At 39.2% G+C, this 19637-nt stretch overlaps 2 protein-coding genes across 2 annotated transcripts; one reads left to right on the top strand and one right to left on the bottom strand.

Annotated features, from left to right (window-relative positions):
- Positions 1-5339: 5339 nt before the first annotated feature.
- LOC132863716 (insulin gene enhancer protein ISL-1-like) lies at positions 5340-7657 on the bottom strand. Its single transcript, XM_060896672.1, has 4 exons — positions 7434-7657; positions 6833-7092; positions 6425-6705; positions 5340-5509 (listed from the first exon to the last, which is right to left on the bottom strand). Exons 1-4 carry the CDS (start codon positions 7655-7657, stop codon positions 5345-5347), a joined length of 930 nt encoding a protein of 309 aa, XP_060752655.1. The 3' UTR covers positions 5340-5344.
- A 2725-nt stretch (positions 7658-10382) lies between these two features.
- Positions 10383-19284, top strand: golph3b (golgi phosphoprotein 3b). The gene is made up of 4 exons (XM_060895630.1): positions 10383-10787; positions 12135-12266; positions 16245-16359; positions 16496-19284. The coding sequence occupies exons 1-4, from the start codon at positions 10575-10577 to the stop codon at positions 16918-16920; spliced, it is 885 nt and encodes a 294-aa protein (XP_060751613.1). The 5' UTR covers positions 10383-10574; the 3' UTR covers positions 16921-19284.
- The last annotated feature ends 353 nt before the right edge of the window (positions 19285-19637 follow it).

The raw sequence follows: 19637 nt of genomic DNA, 5'->3' as shown, positions 1-19637 counted from the left end.
GGAGGAGATAACACTCAGAAGTGTTTTAAGTGAAGGAGGACGCTTCATCAACCTACACACTGTGGTACATTTTAAAAAGGAAATCCTTGAAGGATGTGAGATAAATACTTATTATTAGCCTGAGCGGAAATGCTAATCAGGCGTTTTTAAAGCTTGATAATTGGAAAACAATCCTCTGATCATCTGAGTGTTTGAGGCCAATGTAGTGCGTGTGTGTGTGTGTGTGTGTTTTCATGAAGGTGTGTTTAACATATGAATCACAGACTAGCATCAGAGCAGCTTAACAATCTGCACTGAGAAACACACAATATTAACGCCATTACAACACACTCTTTTACAGTCCTTGTATGTGCCATGTACATATAACTACATTTAATACACAGCTCAAATTTTTGTAAGCCTAAAATTAGACTTTTTTTTTCTTGAGCTTAAAATTGTGTGTATTTCATTTGTATTAAAATGATTAGATTTGTATAAAAAAAACAAATGACACGTTCACGATCTAGTTAAATGTGATCTCATCTCATCTCATTTTCTACCGCTTATCCGAACTACCTCGGGTCACGGGGAGCCTGTGCCTATCTCAGGTGTCATCAGGCATGAAGGCAGGATACACCCTGGATGGAGTCCCAACCCATCGCAGGGCACACACACACTCTCATTCACTCACGCAATCACACACTAGGGACAATTTTCCAGAGATGCCAATCAACCTACCATGCATGTCTTTGGACCGGGGGAGGAAACCGGAGTACCCGGAGGAAACCCCCGAGGCACGGGGAGAACATGCAAACTCCACACACACAAGGCGGAGGCGGGAATCGAACCCCCAACCTTGGAGGTGTGAGGCAAACGTGCTAACCTTAAATATGATCTAGTAATTGCAAACAATAATCACAAATATTATGTTTGGGATTCAGATAATGACGATATGCACAAAAGATGCATTTTTATTAATTATTTCAGCTGTGCTTTTAATACCCTACTAATGCCCTGGGACAGTTTGACCTGAAGGGTGAACATAATGTAAGGGTTAACTTCATCTTAAATACAGCTTGTTAAAATAATAATCACAGATACAGAAAAGATTTTGGACTTTCACCGAGACGAGGCCGACTCTGTGAGGATCCTGGGGCACCTAGAGATGTACCAGCTCCAGTTGGACTCTGCTTCATGAAGTATTCGGACATTCTAAGAGGAGAGGACAACTCCATGTGGTCTTTGAGGACAACAACCTCCTCATCGATACACAATTGTCAGACTGTATATTTATAATCACACCCTCCAGTGCCACCCAAATGAGGATGAGGTTCACTTTTGAGTCTGGTTCCTCTCAAGGTTTCTTCCTCTTCCATCTAATGGAGTTTTTCCTCACCACAGTCACCTCAGTCACCTCAGGCTTGTTTATTGGGGATAAATACAAACACATTTAAATATAAGACTAATATTAATCTTTGTATTATGTTAATCTTCATATAATATAAAATGTCTTGTATTATGTTTCTTATGTTCTGTGAAGCTGCTTTGAGACAATGTCTACTCTTAAAAGTGCTGTACAATTAAATTTGAATTGAATTGAATTGAATTGAGAAACAATATGGGATTGGAATTAAAAGCTCTCATGTCTCTATCTCTGTCTTAAGACCTCCTGGGTTCTTATTCCTTGACGCTCGTTCCCTTCACACCCACCCGCACGCTTGAGTGTTATCCTGGAGGATGATTTGTGCAGAAAAGATTTAACGAAGCGAACATCAGAGAAGTGTTAGATGTACTGTATTGTAAATGTGTTTAACAGAACTGAATCAAATACACAGTGTGTGACTCATATCAGAGACGGAGGTGGGAGTTAAACGAGTAGAAACGGTTATGTGAAGATTAGCGATGAAACAGAATCAGCATTAGAATATCCTCCAGGATCATATTAACTCACTCACTAAGATTTGGTGCTCATTTAGGCTCATTGAGATTGTTTTTTCTTTATGAAATAAAGACGTGAGTTTATTTCACGCTAATAAAGCCCACATGTGGGTTCTTTGTGAATTCAAATCAGCATTTCAATACTCACTCACTCACTCACTCATTTTCTACCGCTTATCCGAACTACCTTGGGTCACGGGGAGCCTGTGCCTATCTCAGGCATCATCGGGCATCAAGGCAGGATACACCCTGGACGGAGTGCCAACCCATCGCAGGGCACACACACACTCTCATTCACTCACGCACTCACACACTACGGACAATTTTCCAGAGATGCCAATCAACCTACCGTGCATGTCTTTGGACCGGGGGAGGAAACCGGAGTACCCGGAGGAAACCCCCGAGGCACGGGGAGAACATGCAAACTCCACACACACAAGGTGGAGGCGGGAATCGAACCCCCAACCCAGGAGGTGTGAGGCGAACGTGCTAACCACTAAGCCACCGTGCCCCCGCATTTCAATACTGCTGTAATTAATATTTTGTTACTCTTTTGAGCAACTTCACAAATCTCCTACATGGGGTTTAGAGATGAAAGCTGCCAGAGCAAAAAGCACAGATTTGATACATGAATGATTCTTATTTTTCGGCGAGGATAAATTGCCCAGGTTGAAGTGAAGCACCGAGCCTCTTTTCATTATTTGATTTGAGAACAAAAGCTGAATGGATGAGATAAGAACCAAACTGTTATTCAAACTGTATTCACACACACACACACACACACACACACACACACACACACACACACACACACACACTCACTCACAATCACAATACAGAACACAACACATTTTATACATGATTATGAGGATATACATGGCCAAAAAGAACCACAATAAAAAAGTGGGTATAGATATAAATCTGGCTGCATCTCAAACGGAGCAACTTTTTCCAAACTTTTCCAGATTTTCCAACAGAAATCACCAATTGGTTTGTCTCATCTCCAAAAACTCGCTCAAACCATCAAACAAGTTTGTTCATCCAAAACACTGGCCAAAAGAAAAAACACTCTGTCACTCCTAACACGCTGACCTACAAAACATTACAGATATGATAAACTTTGAATGATTTTCCACTTATTTTATTATAGAATAGTTACAGAAAACCTTTTTACTTTGTTGACCATACTAAATGTTATTTTTAACTTCATCTCACCAACCTCGTCATTGTGTTTTGAATGTGTTTTACTGTCAGGGTCATGCTTAGACATTCGCTGTTGGTACACTAGGGTAGTGTGTTATGTTTCTGCGCCATATGTCTTTGTTTATGTTTGTGTTCAAATGTCTTTGTCCCGCCCCCTAGCCTTAATTCTGTTCCTGCATGTGCACACCTAATTACTTATCCTATTTATACCTGTTGTCTCGTCTTTGTCTCGCTGTTTTGTTTCCTATATTGTGTTTTTGGTAAGTAAATAAATAAATAAATAAATAAATAAATAAATAAATATTTAGATTTGGGTCTGAATTACTTCCTGTGGAGGCACTTGTCAGGCTGCGGCTATAAAGATATTTATAAGTTTACATTCCATTACACTTTAATGCTCTCGTTATATACAAATCCCTATGTTCGACCATTGTGCAATAACTTTTACATACTTATGTATACCTTATACATCATTTACAATAATCGACTTATTTATTACTATCACCTGGACTGCGTTTTTAAAATTTTTTTTCAATTCCTAAAATGAAATTTTAGCTTGAACCAGTTCTTTAGTTGCATTAGACTAAATACTGATTAACAGATTTATCTTATATATTTGACTTATGATAATTTATTGATTAATGATTTAGTAAAGTTAGAATAGTTCCACTGTACTCCATATAATGACAATAAAGGAATCTTTTATTTATTTTTTAGAATTTATTTTGTAGGTGATAAAGCATGAGTGATTTCAAGGATGTCCTGTATTTTTGCGGCTTTATCCGTGTTTAGACTGAGCCGATCGAACGATGCAGGTAGAGCTGTAAGATAAATCAAATTCTGCAGTGAAAGGATGTGATTATAGAGAATCGTTCCGAGCGAATCATGAAAAAGATTTATTACAATCATCATTATGTGGGATTTAGAAACTGCCATGAACACAACCGTCTTATGTTATAATTAACAAGAAATAATAATAAGAATAAGAATAAGAATAATAATAAATAAATACATACATAAATAAATAAATATTTTATTATATATTATATTAATTATAAATAATAAATTCTTTGATGGGAGAGAATACACAAAACTAATATTGTGTGTTACAGTAAATCACTTTTTTAATAACAGGTAGAAACAAAAAGTTAGAAGCAATAAACTTTTCAACTTTTGGGAATTAAACAAATATATTGACTAAAAATATTAAACAAACAAACAAACAATAAGTGAAAACAAAAACAAAGCAAAAGTAAGACTGGCCTCAGACTCCAACTCCCAGCAGCCACCAGCACTCCCACGCTCTGGCTCCCGGTTGTGTTAGACTGTAACTCGCTCTGTTAAAGCATTGTGTGTTCTATTGTTTACTGGGAGGTTCAGAGCCATTTGCTTAAGCACATTTTACTCCCTGATTTTGATCCTGTCCTGTTTGTCCGGTTTTCCCTTTATTTCTCTGGTTGCAGCTGCTTGACCCTGGTCTGTTTTGACTCATGTGTTTGGCTCGTGTTTTGTACATTCGTTCACCAGTTTGTTTTCTTTCCTTTGTCCCATTACTTTTGGGTGTTCCTAATTTGGCGACTTTTTTGTGTGTGTGATTGTCTGCACTTCTGTTTGCTTTACCCACTTGTCTGTGTGTTCAGTTTGATCACACCCTGTTACAGTACCTGTGTGGATCATCAAACATCTGTACTTGGAACCAACCCTGCAAATTTGTGTCTTAAAAAAGGAATTTTTTAAATAAGGGATTTTTGGTGCTTTTAATGAGAATTTCAAGAAATATATTAAATAACGTTTGAGTACTTTGAGCATAATTGGGCCTCATTTTTCCAGCTGGATTAAAAAAGATTTACACAAATATTCTACTGAAACTCGGGTTAGAAAGAAAACAATGCAACATACTTCCTTAAACTGAAACAAATTTTGTCCATTTAATTAGGACAAAAGTAATGGCACCCACTAAAACAAGGAAGGTCGCTGTGCTGCATTACTAAAATATTGCATTTTTATATGCTGTGATTAAGGGGCACTCTTTCACTATTTAGTTTCTTAGATTATTTATAGCTGATTAGATGATTTATCGACATACTTTATGTGCACGAGTACAAAGTAAATCTGACTGGATTTTGAAGCACAAATTGGCACTAAATGATTGATACGATTGACCTTCCTTTAATTCAGAACTCCTACATTAAAACAGCTACATTCTCTGTTTGTGTTGTTGTAACTAATCGAGATTCGCCGCTTCCTGGTAAAGCGTCTCGATGTCTGAATTCAAAAGACTCGTCAGGAGTTTCCAAGATTGCTGGAGAGTCTGCAGGTCCAGTGGGTGCATGATTGTGTCTATGTCCAGTTTCTCAGGAGTGACAGACGACACGTCCGTCGCATTGATCTGTAAATAAAAATAAAATCATGCTGATACTGTTTCCTGATCATCATTTTTATAATAACTGCATCTATTGCAAATATTCCTGAGAATCTAATTTATTTATAATAAGAATTAATTTGCAGTGTTGGGGAACTGAATTCTCGAATCTGATTGGCCAGAACATGGGAATCTCTTTAAGATGGAGGCCTTTTTTGTCATTTTGAAAAAGACAGGCTTAAGATAGAACACTGAGTCCTTAGAATATAGGTTTGTTTCTTAAAAGACTGGGATGAGTCTTGGGAACGTGGGAACATTGGGTCCCAGAATATATAGACCTGTGGGAAATTACGTCCTGGGATAATATCGAGTATTGAGAATGTGGAACCCTGGTAAAAGAGTGTATTGGGGACACTGAGCCCCAAAATATATAGAGTCATGGGAACATAGGGTATTGGGAATATAGGTCCCTTATTCATTCATTCATTCATTCATTTTCTACCGCTTATCCGAACTACCTCGGGTCACGGGGAGCCTGTGCCTATCTCAGGCGTAATCGGGCATCAAGGCAGGATACACCCTGGATGGAGTGCCAACCCATCGCAGGGCACACACACACTCTCATTCACTTACACAATCACACACTACGGACAATTTTCCAGAGATGCCAATCAACCTACCATGCATGTCTTTGGACCGGGGGAGGAAACCGGAGTACCCGGAGGAAACCCCCGAGGCACGAGGAGAACATGCAAACTCCACACACACAAGGTGGAGGCGGGAATCGAACCCCCAACCCTGGAGGTGTGAGGCAAACGTGCTAACCACTAAGCTACCGTGCACCCCATAGGTCCCTTAATGATTCTCAAAAACTGTGCACTACTTCAGAAATTATGTTGAATTATTAGAGCATAAGTCAGTGTTTATCCTGAGTCAGCCTACCTGTTCTCCGGTCTTGTTCTTTGTCTCTCTCTCCAGCATGCTCTTCTTCTTGTCTTTGCATCGCTTGTTCTGGAACCAGATGCGAATGACCCGTGAGCTCAACCCCGTCATCTCCATCAGCCGTTCTTTCAGGCTAGCGTCCGGTCGCGGGTTCACACTGTAGCATGTGAGCAGCACTTGTAGCTGAGACTTGCTGAGTGCCGTCCTCACACGTACAGTCTTCTCAGGCTTGATGGGTGCCAGCCATCCAGATTCCCCTTTTCCACCCGACCACGAAGTGTCTGCATGAAATACAGTGATAAAAAGACTATATCCACTGAGTCACAGGTGAATGCATTTGTAGAAAACTGTCAAGTTGTTGCTGTGCTGGTTTCTAAACAAGCCTCTTTAAAAGGTTTGGATGTTTACCTGCAACTCCATCACACGTGTTCGGGTCAGTCACATGTACTGTGTCACGTGTAAGTGTCATTAATCCGTGACTGGAGTTTTCATGAGCAGTGCAGTGCAAGAAGCCGTCGCGGATGGTAAACTCGTCTCCGGGCTGCAGCAGCCGATCGCAGTGCTCACAGAGAAAACACTGCACGTGATAGACGTTAACTCCTGCACGCATGACGTAATCGTGACTGCTGAAGGACTTTTGACAGTTTGCACATTTGGTGGCGTATAATCTGAAAAGCAAGGTTGAACCAATCCATTTGAATTAATGTATGAATTAGTATGTTTAGTGTTCGGAGAGAACAGACACAAAAACACACAGACGCACACGACTCACAAATGTAGCTGCATGATTAGTTCATATTTAAGTAAATGTTAATTCAGGTTTTATTGTAGGATTAATTGTGCACTGTTTTCTAAAGTGTTAATGCATAATGAAAAAAGTAAAGTCATCTATATTATCTGTAACATACAGTATCTAGAGGTAATATGGGTTAGGTGCCTTTGTGTCCTCCATGAGGCTGGACGATTTCTTAAAAAAAAAGAAAAAAGGACAATGAAATTGATTACGAACCTGATATAATCTTCTTTACACAGGGTCTTTCCATCTTTAATGAAGCAGGTGTGTGTCTCGTTTAGGTTTTGCTGACACTCCGCACACTTAAGGCACGCTACATGCCAGCGCAGGTCGGGAAACACTCTCAGCACGAAGCGATCGTGGATCTGAAGCCCACAGCCAACACAGAAGGAAAGGACAGCTTTTTCTTCTGAGTACAACAGAGAACATATAAGCTTCATTGATTATTTATTATAATGATGAGTGTTGGTGTTAAATTCACAGTTTTATATTAATGCACTCATTTTAATGCACTACAGTTTCTATAGGAACTAATAGAAATAATACACAGGGACTTGCAGAAGACTCGCTACATGTAATCCAAGTCTGATGATAAACAGATTAAAAAAACATTTTATTCAACAAAGAAAATGGGATTTTTAATATGGAGGACGTTTCTGTAAGCAGAAATGAATTTAATGTATTTGAGGAAGGAGTCTCCACTGTCTCCAGTGTCTCCAGTGTGAGGACGTTTGCAGTTTCTCTGTAACATTAATTAGATATGTTACACTTTAAAAATTATATATCACAGACATTAGCAATTAAGAATATAGATTATCATACAATTATTTAGGTTAATCATTTAATTCTAAACATCAAAATCAAAATAATGTCAGATTTTAATGACATTGGTTTAATGGTCAAAACCAACAGTCAAAGCAACTTTATTTTCATATTTGTGCAGTTTAAGTATTTTTAATAATGATCACTTACCTTTTTCTGGCTTGTGCATTGTTCAAGTAAATTTTAGAGCATCTCTTCCAATCGCGAATCACCTTTCAGTATCTTCACGCGTGCTCTTTTTAGTCCTGTGCCCTTTTTGCACCCGCTACACTGAGCCCCTTTGAATCCCGCTTGCTTTTCTATGGACAAGATGATGCATCGTCCTGCCTCTGAGAAGACCGATTGGCTGGCACACAGCTATTTAAGTGTAATCTGCACTCATTTAGAGGTTTTTGCACTCATTTTAAGGTGCAGTGTTAGAACCCATGTCCTACCTCCCACCATTTTTTGAGCTGTTAAGGTGAGATGTGTGTTAGTTTTCCTAAAGCAGCAGTTTATGTGATGATAAAATGGAAGTTGTAGTGTTCAGTTACTTGTTAGCTACAATGGCCTTTAGTACATCATTAAAGAAATCGACTCTATAGCATGATATTCTGAACTGTGATATGTAATAGATAACAGGTCCAACTTTTCCTGTAAATAGCTGTGTAAGGATTCTTGTGGACTTTCCAGGTAAAGATCGTTTAAAACGTTTTCTATTACAAGTCAACTATAAGAACCTAATAATAAATGGACTAACTTTGATAATGATTAGAGAATTTTGCACCAGGTTGCACAGATGCACTTTACAGTATGTATCTAGGACTAACTTACTAAGTCCTTAGCTCTGTCTTTGTTTTATGTAGCACCATGATCCTGGTGAAACGTTGTCTCGTTTCACTGTGTACTGCAACAGCTATATAGCTACATATGGTTGAAATGACAATAAAAGCTTCTTGACTTGACTTAACTTGAAAGTAAGTAAAGAAGAAAAGTAGGTAATCATACATCCCTGATAGCAAATGAGTACTGGTCCAAATTAATCTTAATCTGATTTCCAAGAATGCAGCCACAATAAAAAGCAAGATGTGCATCAATTGCTACTAGGTTCATTCATTCATCTGTTCATTTTCTACACTGCTTATCCTAGTGGGTCATGGGGAACCTGGATCTCAAGAGACTTGTTACAAAAGACAGGGTACCCCCTGGATAGGATGTTGTCTATCATAGGGTACTATTATGTGCACACGCACTCGTTTACACACTACGAGCAATTTAGAGATGCCAATCAGCCTACAATGCATGTCTCTGGACTGGCAGAGGAAACCGAAGCACCAAGAGGAAACCAGATTTCATGCAAACAGCAGACAGAGTCAGGAATCGAATCCGCAATCCTAATGGCAAACACGCTAACCACCAAGGCACCACGCTCCCCGTGTGCTAATTCTAATTGTCAATAAAAACTTGTTAATGCTATGGGTGAATGCTATGGGGTGACATTCACAGCTTCACAGTCTGATTTTATTCATAGCTCATTATGGAATGAGACTGAATTACAAAAACCTGACAGTAGGTGGATTGGCTAAGATAAAATAAGCCCCTAGTTGTGTGTGAGTTCGTGAATATATATATTATCTCCTTCCGTCTAGTATTCCCGAGATTGGATCTGGAATCCGTGTGACCCTGTCCAGGATAATGCACCTGCTTTATTAATGAATGATTTATTGATTAGGGGAATTTACTTGGGATACTTGGAAAGTGTGCCTTATATTTTTGGCTGAATTGTTCCTAGATGGAAAGAAAAAAAAACTTTCAAACTGCTTCATTATTAGAGGTTATTAGAAGAAGTGCTTCCCAAGTAACATAAGAAAAAAAAGAAAAAAAAAAAAACACGCCCCTCTATATGATCTCTTGTAGCCTTAAAGGTGGGGTCTCCGTTGTTTGAGAAATGTTTCAGAAAACTGCGTTGGGCCGACAAACAAAACAAAAACAAAACTAACGTGTAGCCAATGAGCAGAAAGGGGCGTGTCTTGTCAATATGGGCGGAGAGAGTGTTCAGTGCGCATGTGTGACATTAGCAGAAAGCGGTTTTAACATTGACATAGAGGATAAAAACAAAGAAAGAAAGAGAAGAAAGGCTTACGATAAGTCAAGAAGTAGGACCGTGTAAAATGGAGATAAACCCAACAGGTTTATAAATACAGGGGTGAGACCCATTTGGGTTAGGGGCGTGTTTGTTTTGGTGATTTCAAATGTCAACATTGGCTTTCAAACAACGTGCACCCCACCTTTAATTGGGTGTTAAACTAATGATCTGCCTATTTCCGGGATCTCTGACGTCACCCCGGATATGTCTGACGTCATCACCCTCGCCATATTGAATCAGGAAATCGGGGCTCGAGAGCCGGACGCATGTAAACATCCACGTCAACGGGCAGCTGTTATCTCAGAAACAAGGATAACTTTTTCTTTTTCCGCCTCAGACTGATGTGTTATTAAACAGCACTGCTGGGACGTGTTGGTGATCGGAACACCGGACTGTTATCGGGAATAATAATGACGTCCCTGACGCAGAGGAGCAGCTCGGGCCTGGTGCAGCGGCGGACCGAGGCCTCGCGTAACGCCACCGCCGACAAAGAGAAGAGCTGCGACGGGGACGAGTACGAAGAGCGCCGCGGTGAGGAAGACGAGGAGGAGCGGGGAGACTCGAAGGAGACGCGGCTCACACTGATGGAGGAAGTGCTGCTGTTAGGGCTGAAGGACAGAGAGGTGTCTCTCTTTAAACTCATAATCATTATAATAACACCGCATTTATCACTGAAACCGTAAAACTATAACCAATAACAATAATTATTATTATTACTATTATATTATTATTATATATTATTATTATTACTATATACTATTCTTATTATTTAATAATTAAGTATGATTAGTGTAATAATTACACTCGATACTACTGCTGATAATTGTGTGTGTGTCTGTGTGTCTGTGTGTGTGTCTATTTCTGTGTGTGTGTGTCTGTGTCTGTCTGTGTGTCTGTCTCTGTCTGTCTCTGTGTGTGTGTTTGTCTGTGTGTGTGTCTGTCTGTCTGTGTGTGTGTGTGTCTGTCTCTGTCTGTCTGTCTCTGTCTGTGTGTGTGGGTGTCTGTCTGTCTGTCTCTGTCTGTCTGTGTGTGTGTGTGTGTGTGTGTGTCTGTCTGTCTGTGTGTGTGTTCGTGTCTGTGCGTGTGTGTCTGTCTGGCTGTCTGTCTGTGTGTCTGTCTCTGTCTGTCTGTCTGTGTGTGTGTGTTTGTGTGTGTGTCTGTTTGTCTGTGTGTGTGTGTTTGTGTGTGTGTCTGTTTGTCTGTGTGTGTGTCTGTCTGTGTGTGTGTGTCTGTCTGTCTGTGTGTTTGTTCGTGTGTGTGTGTGCATGTATGTCTGTGTGAGTGTACATGTATGTCTGTGTGTGTATACGTGTTTTTGTGTGTTTGTGTATATTTGTCTGTGTGTGAGAGAGAGAGAAAATATGCATATCTGAATGCAGCAGTTATTAAAATAACACCGCATTTATCACTGAACCCATAAAACAATGATAATTATTTAGTATACTATCCTTATTATTTAACAATTAAGTATAATTATTGTAATAATTACACAGTCGATACTTCTGCTAATAGCAAACTCGTGTGTGTGTGTGCATGTGTGTGTGCATGTGTGTGTGTGTGTGTGTGTAAGGGAGAAAAAATATGTATATCTGAAGAGACCCAGTCCTCTTAATATTTTTTAACTTATATATATATTTATTGAGTATAAACAGTATCACAGAATGATTCCTGGCCTCCTGCACCTCAAAACTGACACTTTTTAATTCTTTGATTAAACCTTATTAATCTCTGAAGAACTTGTACAGCTAGATTCTTATGTAGAACTTACAGATAAGATGAGGTGAGATACAGCTTGAATTTGGCAGAATGAAAGAAATCTCATTTGTTTATGTTCTCAAGATAAGATTCATTAATATAAGTCGAATAATAATATATATCTTACAGTATAGAATAAATTCATGTACAAATGAATTTTTTTGATATCTGGTTAATTATTTTGTGCGTGTGTGTGTGTGTGTGTGATTTCACAGGGTTACACATCGTTCTGGAATGACTGCATATCTTCAGGTCTGAGAGGCTGCATGCTTATCGAGCTCAGCCTTCGAGGACGACTACAACTTGAACCTTGTGGCATGAGGAGGAAAAGCCTGCTGGCCAGAAAGGTGTGTGTCTTATTCAGCCTATTGTTTTATTTATTTATTTATTTATTTATTTATATATAAAGTATAATCATTTTTCAAGCTGTTATATCGGTTTTGAACCGTTTTCCATCAGAACATATGCCACCTGAAAAACTGAGCTACATAAAACATATACTACTAAAAAAACACACTAGTTCCATGTGACAACAAATGCAAACCTGGTGACGCTCACATGCATCATGACACACGTTGGGTTTGGGTGTTTGGCCTGTTTGTCTTGCTCCTTTGACGCTTAATTACACATTGTTTCTGAGTAGTGTGGGAGGAGGGAGGGGAATGTTGTGCAGTGTTGCATATCAGCTGTAGAGGCTTTTTCTGGCAACGGCTGTGACGTTCACTAAAGGCTGCTTGAGAACTCCATAGTTTATCCTCATAGTGTTCCTGACCCTTGCATCTGTTTGATTTATTATCTTACTTCAAATGACACAATTCACCAATAGATTCCTCACTTGTTCTCCAGCAAGAAAACAAAGTTACCAGTCTGACACCCGGTGTCCACTGATAGCCAACATGTGCATGTGGAACATTGTTAACTTCAATAATGTTGGTAGCTCTGGAAGCTCTGCCATTTAACTCGTACATCTTCAGCTGTAACTAACCGGTATTAAGAATAATCTGTAGTTCTGAAATATTCTTAATCTGTTATTTTTGAATATTGTTAATATTTAGTTATGGAATCATGTTAATTCTGGGATGGTCCTCAAATGGTTTAAATCATACCTAAAAGAGAGAGGTTACTATGTGAACATAGGTAACCATAAATCTGAGTGGACATCCATGACATGTGGAGTCCCACAGGGCTCAATTCTTGCACCGCTTCTCTTTAATTTGTATATGCTCCCAATTGGTCAAATAATGAAAAAGAACCAAATTGCTTACCACAGCTATGCAGATGATACCCAGATATACCAGATATACTGCAGATGATGCCCTGTCCCCTAATGACTAAAGAACCATTGACTCTCTATGTAAATGCATTTATGAAATTAACAGTTGGATGCGTCAAAACTTCCTCCAGTTAAACGAAGACAAAACCGAAGTCATTGTATTTGGAAATAAAGATGAAACTCTCAAGGTTAACACACACCTTGACTCTAGGGGTCTAAAGACTAAAGTCATGTGAAAGCGATAAGCAAATCAGCTTACTACCGTCACAGAAATATAGCCAGAATTAGATGTTTTGTCTCAAGACAGGACTTGTTCATACTTTCGTCACCAGCAGGGTGGATTATTGCAATGGACTCCTTACTGGGATCCCCAAAAAGACCATTAGACAGCTGCAGCTCCTACAGAACGCTGCTGTCAGAATTCTGACCAGAACCAAAAAATCAGCACATCACTCCAGTCCTCAGGTCCTTACACTGGCTTCCAGTTACATTTAGAATAGATAGAAGGTGCATCAGCATTTAGTTATTATGCCACTTATAGCTGGAATCAGCTTCCAGAAGAGATCAGATGTGCTTCAACAGTAGACACTTTTAAAGCTGAACTTTCAGCTGCGTCCGAAACCGCTTACTTCCATCCAATAATTAGGCGAAGTAGTGCTTAGGCGGCGGTTTTGGATGCAGCGTAGTATACCATCTATCAAGCTGATGCCTCGCATCTCTACTTCTAATTACTTTTTATGGCGGATGGCAAACCAACTTTTGGTGCATTCACCGCCACCAACTGGACTGGAGTGTGAAGCACTAGTAAGCAGATGACGCCTCACATCTCAATCGTCCTCGCGTCTTTTGACCAATCAGCATTCAGAAGCAAGATAAGGCAATCACCTATTTCGTCCATCACTTCAAGCTGCAGAGGACGAACAAAAAGCAATAAAGAGACACATTGCTAAACAACGAAAACGGCACTTGAAAGGCTTGTGGCGGCCAAAAAACAAAAGAAATAGCAATATTTGTGTTCATCAATTTATTAAGGTTCCAAGGGGAACTCAAATTGTACAGAGAAAAATTATTTCCAATAAATTTTGGTAAAAATAGGATTAATAAAAGTGTTTTTTTTTCACTTGAAGCAAATGTTGTCTTTTCCCTTTATGTTCTTGTGCTTCATTTTAAGTTCTCAATTTTTCTTCGGGGGGGATGGGGGGGATTTCTTTATTTCGAACCTTGTCACCTTTTTCACCTCTTGTGAGTTTGCAGGTATGTATAAACTGTTTTCTAATTTCTATGTAAAGCACTTTGAATGACCTCTGTGTATGAAATGTGCTATACAAATAAACCTGCCTTGCCTTGCCTTGTAATTCAAGACTGTTTATAACCTGTAGGTCTGGAATTCTGTTAATCTGTAATTCAGGAATATTGTTAACCTGTATTTGTGGAATATTATTAACCTGTAGTTTCGGACTATAATTACTCTGTATTTCTGGTATCTTAACCTGTATTTTTGGAATATTCTGAAACGTTACCCTGTCATGCTGGAATATTGTTAACATGTGATCTGTCCTTATAGAATGTTGTTATCCTGTAGATTGAAAGTTGCTAACCTGTAATTTGGGAATATATTTAATGTCTAGTTGTGGAATATTATTAAGCTGCACTTATGGGATATTATTAACGTGTAGCTCTGGAATATTGTTAACCTGTGGTTCTGGAATGTTTGTTAACCTTTACTTAGGAGGAGATGTTAATCCGTTGCTCTTGAATATTGCTTCTCTCCAGTCCTAGAATGCTGTTCAACTCTATCTAAGGAATGTTGTAATCCTTTAGTCTGGAATGAAATCAAATCAAAGTTTATTTATAGAGCACTTTTTTAAAACAGCAGGTGTTCACCAAAGTGCTGTACAAACAGTATAAAATAAACAATAGAATTGCTAAAAAGCATAATAATAATAAAATAAATAAAAACACAATGAATACAACTAGATTTGTAAAGTTCGTCGCAACAAACTTTGATGTTGGCTTTGTTCGCAAAGGCCGGTGCTTTTTGGAGGCAAGTGGACATAAGGGTCACTGTTACTTTTGGAGGCAAGTGGACATAAAACTTGTGAAATCTAGTGGAGCGCTAGGGTGCCAAAACATTTGGAGGCAAGACAAGCATGTGACGTCATCCGAAAACCTGTGATGCAATTTTTGTCTAAGGTTAAATAGGAAAACAGAATGTTGGCTTCTACAAAGCCAACATAGTAATTGGGGGGCACGGTGGCTTAGTGGTTAGCACGTTCGCCTCACACCTACAGGGTCGGGGTTCGATTCCCACCTCCACCTTGTGTGTGTGGAGGCGGGGTTTCCTCCGGGTACTCCGGTTTCCTCCCCCGGTCCAAAGACATGCATGGTAGGTTGATTGGCATCTCTGGAAAATTGTCCGTAGTGTGTGATTGCGTGAGTGAATGAGAGTGTGTGTGTGCCCTGCGATGGGTTGGCATGAAAATGAATGAATGAATGAATACAATAATAATTAGTAACACACACTTAAAAGAACTCCTAACAGGTAACTCTCATACTGCGTTGTATGCTGCACTATACATATGTTTTAAATGTAATTTAGATTTATGTCACCTCTGCTCTTTAATCTTGTATTGGGGGAGACTACAAGCAGTTGCCCAGCAGACCTAAGTGCTCTGGATGGCGCATATGACTGTAATAGATCTGAGAGATATTTAGGAGCAATGTTATTTAATGATTTAAACTAAAAGTAAAATCTTCAAATCAATTCTAAAATGAACGGGCAACCAATGAAGGGAAGCTCGTGTTATAGGTGTAATGTGTTCCCGTTCCCATAGAGACGCCTCGCCAATGCCTACATAGAGACTATTACAGTAGCCCAGGTGGGATGATATAAAAACATGGATGAATGTTGTTATCCTGAACAAATAGGCGAGTTGAATCCTGCATGCTATGTGTAAACAACAGAATCCTCCAGAGGGAGAAAACATTAAACATTGTCTCTGCACAGTTTCCAAGTGCATTTGTTTTAGTTCCTTCTTCCCTGTGAGCTTAGGTGCTGTGTAAATCGGACGCTCCCACAGGAGACGTGCTGCTAGACGAGGCGCTGAAGCATGTGAAGGAAACTCAGCCTCCTGAGACGGTGCAGAACTGGATAGAACTTCTGAGTGGTGAGAAGAAACACACCCCGCTTAATAGATAATGGATATTATACCACCGAATTCTCTGATCAGACTAGTCAGAAGACAAGTGTGTATTAATGAGCTCATGTTTTGTTTTCGATTTTTTTTTTGTTGCTTTGAATAGGAGAGACGTGGAATCCCCTGAAGCTCCACTACCAACTTCGCAACGTCCGTGAGCGTCTGGCGAAGAACCTGGTTGAGAAGGGTGTGCTGAGCACAGAGAAGCAGAACTTCCTGCTGTTCGACATGACCACGCATCCGCTGAGCAACAGCACGGTGAAGCAGCGCCTGGTCAAGAAGCTCCAGGAAGCCCTGCTCGACAAGTGGGTGAGGGAGCCGCAGCGCATGGACAAACGTCTGCTCGCGCTCATCCTCCTTGCACACTCCTCCGATGTGCTGGAGAATGCTTTCTCACCGCTGCAGGACGAGCAGTATGAGCTCGTGACAAAGCGCCTGCGATCGCTGGTTGAGCTCGAACCGGAGACCGAGGCGTCCAAATCCGGTGCTAACGAGCTGCTCTGGGCTGTCGTGGCCAATTTCACCAAATGAACCTGATTGAGAATGGAAGAGATGTAAAGAATGAGCAAATGTGGACTTTATATTCCATGAACCTGCTAGAGATTGTGGCTGCTTGCACCAGATGAAAGGGAATGAGAAAAGCTCATGACCCTTGGATTTATACTTGGGTTATACTGAACTATACTGGAGGTGGTGGGATTATAATAATGGTGGAATTTCTGTTAATGAAGAATTATAGTGATGATGATGATGATGATGACGATGATGATATGATGATCATAGTACAGTTTTTCAATGAAACCAACCTCCCCATCTTGGAGATTTTGTGTAGTTCAGGTTTGATCAGAAATTAATTGTTTCTCTGAGAGATTTCCACTTAAACTCATTTCCTTTACATGAGCAGAGCTCAGTCTGCTCGTTCACAAGTGTCCATCGATGTAGGTTCAGACAGGACTGTTCTGACATCTGGTTACGAAATCACTGCCCTCATTTCCACCTCACAATAAAGCTAAATGTAAAATTGCACAACCGTCCTTTACCAAAAACAAAGAGAGTTTACACTTGGGCTGTGGGCCAGTGTGTCTAACAGGTAACAGAAATCCATCTTAAAGAATATGTTTCATAAAAAATATGTCAGAAATGTCAGATGCTAAAGATGTCGTAGTTGATCAGTCAATCCACATTTCACTTTAAGTTTAAATTTGGGAATATTTTTTTTTTTTAATTATTGCTGTACCATGCGATCTGTATTTGGATATTGATTTTAATTTGTTCATTGATTCTCAGACTGGCTTTTCTCCATAATTCTGACATGACCTAGCTGTGCTCTGGCTGAAATCTGATCCCTGTGCCATCCAGTGAAACCTTCAGCTTTTGTCCCTAATATTTTTATTTAGCACGTCAGATCCTGATTCTTACAAAGTCATTAAAACAAATCACTGATTTTTTTATTATTTAAAAAAAATATATATATATTAGGGTTTCACTATCGGCTTCATCGCTGCTGTATTTCGGTGATGGCTTCGTATAGAATGACGTTATTCAGGCAAATTATTATTTTTTCCCCCTCACACAGTTAACTTACATGCTAGTACATGATTCAGGGTTTCCTTGAGAAGGGTGTATGTGTGTGTGTGTGTGTCTGTGTGTATGTCCGATGATTTTTAGGGATTTAATGCACATCATATTTATTCCTGAACTTGACAATATCTGCACACTTCTTAAATCTGTCCTGCACACTTCTTTTTTTCTGTCCAGCAGATGGCAGTGTAACTCAGACATTTTTTCCCCCCACAGCTCCTGAAAGAGGCCGTTGAACAAACGTAGTGGTTTCCCCTAAATTAGAGCACTAACAAATAGCATCACTTACATAGAGCGCACACTTAGAGATCAAGAGGAAGACAGCGTAGGGTTTAGTGGGAGTGTATTTGCGGAGCATAGACATGCATTTCTATCAGCAGACATGAACAAACCCCTGAACAAATGTATTTAACATGAAGTAGGCCTAATCTATTCATCCTGTATGCACTACTGATAATGTTTATAAATCAGATTTAAAAGGGAAACAGCATCAGATTGGAGAATGTTCTAGTGAAGTTAAAGCCGGCCACTAAGGAACCTCACTTGAAGCTGATGAAGAAATGAAATTGCCTTCAAAGATGTTCAAGAGCATTCAAAGTGAAAACAGGCCATGAATATAGTTATATTATCAAATATTTAAAATAAACTTCAAGGCTGTAACTAGTGTGGAGGAAAAAAGTCTCCTAATGTCTAGTTTCTACATACAATATCAGACACACGAACAACTCGCATTACAAAACTATTTTACCTCCTGACCTTGTGCTACAAAAAGGCTTTGTTTTCTTGAAGTGAATTAAACGCTGTTATACTATTTATTATGGTATATTACTATTTATAATATGGTTTCAAGATTAGTCTGTAATTCAGTTAATCGTTTTGCTCTGTTTGGGTTAATAGGGATGTACCAATCAAATGCACAGTATGACTATTGAACCAAAACTTTCCTGAATCATTGGATCATTATCAAATTTGCCAAATGTTCTGGTTCTGTCTACAGACATGTCAGCTTGTCTGGCCACTATTTCCACCCCAAACTGATTTTTGACTGCAAGAGCATGGCAGAAAACAGGATGTCCTCACTGTAACACCCTTTCTGTGAAATGAGAAAGTAAGATCAGTTCATGCCTAGTTCTTTCTTAGTCATTTCTCCTTACTCCCCTTACTGTGAATGAGAAGAGGTTTCGGGTTTGGATGTTGATCTGCTGTTTGTACTTTGTAGTGCTGGTGGTGTGAGAGGAAACTGAATTTGTACACTTTATTTTTACCTTGTAATAAAGGATGATCCTTTAAGTGCCTGAACTGGATGTAAACAAAGTCCTGGTCCTGGTTTTATTTCATATCATAACCAATGTGCAGATAACTTATTGTACAGGTATTCATTTAAACTAGGAATACACTGTAAAAACCATAGCAGGATTGGGATCTTTATAACATTTATTTAGAGATGTCTAGTGGTTATTTAACATAAATTACTTCTTAAATAAATAAAAAAAATTTTTTGTATTGGCATGAAGAGGAATAAAACACTCCGGGACATGATGTTATAGGGGAAAAAAAAATAAAATTCAGTTTTAGTTTTAAATAAGTCATAATATCCACCAATATACACAGATTCTACTTTTCTCTGACATTTCGAATGTTGTATAAACACTGCAGAGCATTTTGGT

Source organism: Tachysurus vachellii, chromosome 20 (genome assembly GCF_030014155.1).
Source record: "Tachysurus vachellii isolate PV-2020 chromosome 20, HZAU_Pvac_v1, whole genome shotgun sequence".
NCBI classification, from domain to species: domain Eukaryota; kingdom Metazoa; phylum Chordata; class Actinopteri; order Siluriformes; family Bagridae; genus Tachysurus; species Tachysurus vachellii.
Note: the sequence above shows the minus strand (reverse complement) of the source record. Positions and strands in the feature narration are given on the sequence as shown.